This window comes from Belonocnema kinseyi, chromosome 9 (assembly GCF_010883055.1).
Source record: "Belonocnema kinseyi isolate 2016_QV_RU_SX_M_011 chromosome 9, B_treatae_v1, whole genome shotgun sequence".
Taxonomy (NCBI): domain Eukaryota; kingdom Metazoa; phylum Arthropoda; class Insecta; order Hymenoptera; family Cynipidae; genus Belonocnema; species Belonocnema kinseyi.
In genome coordinates this window covers 91007209-91011492 of record NC_046665.1, presented here as the reverse complement: position 1 = coordinate 91011492, position 4284 = coordinate 91007209, and the positions used below count along the sequence as shown (strand labels likewise).

At 37.6% G+C, this 4284-nt stretch overlaps 1 protein-coding gene across 1 annotated transcript; it reads left to right on the top strand.

Annotated features, from left to right (window-relative positions):
• The first annotated feature begins 2157 nt into the window (after window positions 1-2157).
• On the top strand, window positions 2158-3025 carry LOC117180634 (protein MNN4-like). Its single transcript, XM_033373124.1, has 2 exons — window positions 2158-2325; window positions 2753-3025. Exons 1-2 carry the CDS (start codon window positions 2158-2160, stop codon window positions 3023-3025), a joined length of 441 nt encoding a protein of 146 aa, XP_033229015.1.
• Window positions 3026-4284: the final 1259 nt, after the last annotated feature.

Here is a 4284-nt window from a genome sequence, read left to right as displayed (position 1 = left end):
GTGAAAAAGTAGTATTTTTGTTTTCACACTCACGTGAGACGATTTTAGGCAAAGCAATCCACCAATGTTTTATGCAATTCAGAGTAATTCTATGAAATCCGGAGTAATTTTAGGTAATCCAGAATAATTCTATATACAAAGTTACTTGCAGGGTAATCCGATATAATCCCGAGTAATCCATCTCTGCTGGATGAAATGGATCCAAACAAAAGTATTTCACCCGAAAAGGAAAAAAAATAGAAATCCGGCTTTTGATGAGACGAAAATCAATCAAGCACTTAAAAGCAGACACTCTTTTGATTTAAAAAAGGGTGCCTTTGAAGTAAAAACTTTTGGTGTGCTATCAAACGCGGCTGAAGAGCAGTCATTTTAAATGTCGTGACTGCTCACTTCGATAAAGAGCATTTCGCGCATACCTCGGTCTACAGTCATCGAGAGATAAGTAAAAGAGGTAACCACAAAAAAATAAAAAAATGATGGGGTAGATTCTTTGCATTTTCAGACAAATTCAAAGGCAGCCGCTCACACGGTAGCTTCGATATCAATATTCTAAAAACACTCTTTGTGGCAGCGACGCGAAAAGGCGCTCGTTGAAATGGCCTTCCACGCGTATTATCAAGATCCAAGTGATATGAAGGCACTGTGTCTACATCGACACCTACGAAACTCTTTCTCTAATGTATCACGAATGCTACGCGAAAGCACTCTCATTATACCCATCTATTCGTAGTTTTTAATTTTTCATTACTTTAAAATTGAAGACTCTCGCACTTTCTAAAAGAAAAGGTCTTTTAATTTTTGAAAATAGTATTAGAAGAATAAGATAAGAAAAAGAAGAAGAAGAATAGGAAGGAGGTGACAAAGAAAAATAAGTAGTACAAGAAGAGCATGGAGGAGGAAGAGGAGGAGGAGGAGGAAGAGGCGTATAAGAAGGAGAATGATACAAGGAAAAAGAAGTCGTAGTGGAAGGAGGATGAGGAGATGAATAAGCCGAACAAGAAATGGAAAAAGTTTTAGAAGACGGAGCAGAAGTAGAAGAATAGGCAAAAGAGCTTTTTAATTAGTGTACAAAAGCACGTAAGAAGACTGTAGGATTTCTTGAAATGTATTTAGAAAAACATTTGATAATAAAAATCCCTTACTTATAACACATGCACGAAATATATGGCGTGCGGAAAGAGAAAAGGGATAAAATAAGAAGAAGTACAAGAGCCTTTTCAATAGTTTGAACAATTAAAAAAAAATAGAGTAGGATTTCTTGTAATAAATTTAAAAAAATTCACTTTTAAATAGAATTGACTTTTCTGTAACCAATGCACGGAATAAACAACTTGCGGAATGCCACTACTTCTTAAGCAGCTTGAAATAATAAAGAGCTAGAGGAGAAGGAGGATGAAGGAGATAAAAAAAAGGAGAAAGAGGACAGAAAGAAGTTTAAGTAGTAGAAGAAAGATGAGCACGGAGCGGAGGAAGAGCAGGCCGAGGAGCAGGATACAAAGAAAAAGAAGTAAAAGAACCTTTTCAGTGGTTAAAAAAGCTACAATAAAAGACTGTACAAATTCTTGCCGTGGATTCAGAAAAAATCAGCTGTTAACGGAAATTGCTTTTTGTCACACATGCACGGAATACACAGCGTGCGGAAAGTGGGTAATTTGTCAAGCAGCTCAAAATAAGAGAAGGGAGATAGAAGAGGAGGAGGAGGAAAAAAGTAAGAGAGCGAAAAAGATGACGAGAAGGAAAAGAAGCAGGAAGAGAGAAAGAAGAAAAATAAGTAGTACAAAAAGAAGAAGGGGTTGTTGGAGAAGGAGGAGGAGGAGAATAAGATGTAAAATAACCTCTTTCTAGAAAGAAGAAGAAGTAGTAGATGAACCTTTTTAGTAGTTTACAAAATTGCGAGAAGAAATAAGATAGGAATTCTTTCCGCTGATTGAGCAACAATCACTTATTAATGAAAATGTCTTTCTTGGGAGAAATGCAAAGAATATGTAAGGTAAGGAATGTGTTCGGTTTTTAAGCAGCTTGAAATAAGATGAAGAAAGTGAAGGAGAGAGAGTAGCAAGATAAAGAGGCGGAGAAGGAGGAGAAGCACAAGGATGCAAAGATGAATAAGTTTTTAAGAAGCTCGAAATAAAAAGGAGAAGGCGGTGGAGCGGAATTATGAGGAAAAGGAGGAGGATGAGAAGAACAAGCAAGAGGAGAAGAAGGAGGAGAAGTAGAAGGATGCAAAGACGAAGAAAATCTAAAGAAGCTCGGAATAAGAAGGAGAAAGCGGTGGAGCAGAATAAAGAGGAAAAGGAGGAAGATGAGAAGAACAAGAAGAAGGAAGTGGAGAAAAAGAAGAATAATAAGTAGTTGAAGAAAAAGGCCGAAGAGGAGTCAAATGATACGTGGAAGAAGTAGAAGAGCTTTGTCAGCAGTTTACAAAACTACAAACAAAAGGCTGTAGGAATTCGTGTAATGGATTTAGAAAGAAAAACAGTTATTAATAAAACTGACTTTTTTGTCACCCATGCACAAAATATTTAGCGTGCGGAAAATGATTTTTTTTAAGCAGCTGGAAATAAGAAGAACGAGGTTGAGGAGAAAAAGGATGAGAAGGAAAAGTAGAAGGAGCAGGTGAAAAAGAACAAGAATAAATATAAGAAAAAGAATAAGACGGAGAGGCATAGGAGGAGGACAAGGATACAAATAAGAAGACATTTTTCAGTAGCTCATGAAAACTACGAATAAAATACTGTTGGAATTCTCGTAGTGGATTAAGAAAAACAGTTATCAACAAAAATTACTTTTTTGTATTACATGCAAGAAACATCTAGAGTGCGTAAAGTGGTTAATTGGTTATGCAGCTCGGAATAAGAATAAGGAAGTAGAGAAAAAAGAGGAGAAAAAGAAGAGAGGGAAGAAGACACGTGAGGAGAAAACGAAGGAGGAGACAACAAATAAAAATAAGTGGGCAAAGAAGAACGAGGAGTTTTATAAGAAAGAAAAGGATGAGGAGAAGCAGGATGCAAAGAAGAAGATGTAGAACAACCTTCTTATACATAGAAGAAGAAGAAGAAGAGGAGCCATTTTAGTAGTTTACAAAACTGTGAGAGAAGAAAACTGTAGGAATTCTTGTTGTGGATTTAGCAGTTATCAGTTATCAATAAAAATGTTCTTTATATGACAAATGCAAAAAATATATAAGATGAGGAAAGTGGTTAATGCTTAAACAGCTCGGAATTAAAAGAAAGAAGTGAAGGAGAAGAAGAAGAAGAAGGAGGAGGAGAAAGTGGATGAAAAGGAAAAGCAGGAGCGGGAGAGCGAAGCAGAAGAATAAATATTAGAAGAAGAGTAAAAGAAGTAGTAACAGCAGGAGTAGGAAAATACAGAGGAGAAGAAGTACTGGAAGACACTTTTTAGTGCTTCACAAAACTGCGAGAAAAAAGGCTGTAGGAATTCTTGTAGTGGATTTAGCAATAATCAGTTATCAATAGAAATGTTTTTTTGTTGTTTTTCTTTTAGACAAATGTAAAGAATATATATAAGAGATAAGGAAAGTGGTTAATTGTTTTTCAGCTCAGAATAAGAAGAAGAGGGTAAAGGAGAAGAATAAGGAAAAGACGCAGGAGGAGAAGAAGGATTAGTAAAAGAAGTAGTAATAGGAGGAGGAGAATACAAAGCAAAAGAAGAAGAAGTAGAAGAACCTTTTTACTGGTTTGAAAAACTACGAAGAAAAAGACTATAGAAATTCTTGTGTTGTATTTATAAATAAAAAATCAGTTATTATTAAAAATTACTTTTTTTGTGTCAAATGCAAAAGATATATATTCCTTTAGAATCAAACCGAAGGGCCTATGACAAAGCCACCGAACGCGTCCTCGGGTTGCGGATAGAGGGTCCCTGTACCAAGGGTTTCTGCTGAATATGGTTACAAAAATAAATAGGCAGTCGCGGACAATTGTCCAGGGGTGGTCCCGAAGGAATTAACCCCCAAGCGGAGGTGTGAAAACCGTGCCGACAATGCCGACCAATCTAGAGATGGGGGAGCCAATGAAAATGGATTCAATGCGATGGATCGGCGGGATCTCGTGACCTTTGGGTGGACGGAACGACTGAATCACGACTTGCTAGACTGCTACCATGCGAGTGTGGCCCGTGAACGGGGTTACATGGCACGGCTGCATGCCCTGTGGTGCGAGCAACACCCGGAGCTATCGCACTTTTCGCAGCAACGTCTGCGAAACCATGCTGAACTACTCCGTAAACGGGGCTATGTAAGCGGAACGCCTACTCTACCACAGC

Bases quoted from the DNA above. Each gene is read 5' to 3' on its own strand.
- LOC117180634 (XM_033373124.1), top strand. From the start codon at position 2,158: ATGAGGAAAAGGAGGAGGATGAGAAGAACAAGCAAGAGGAGAAGAAGG. The intron at 2,326-2,752 runs GTGGAGAAAAAG...GAATTCTCGTAG, and splicing joins AGAAGAACAAGAAGAAGGAA to TGGATTAAGAAAAACAGTTA.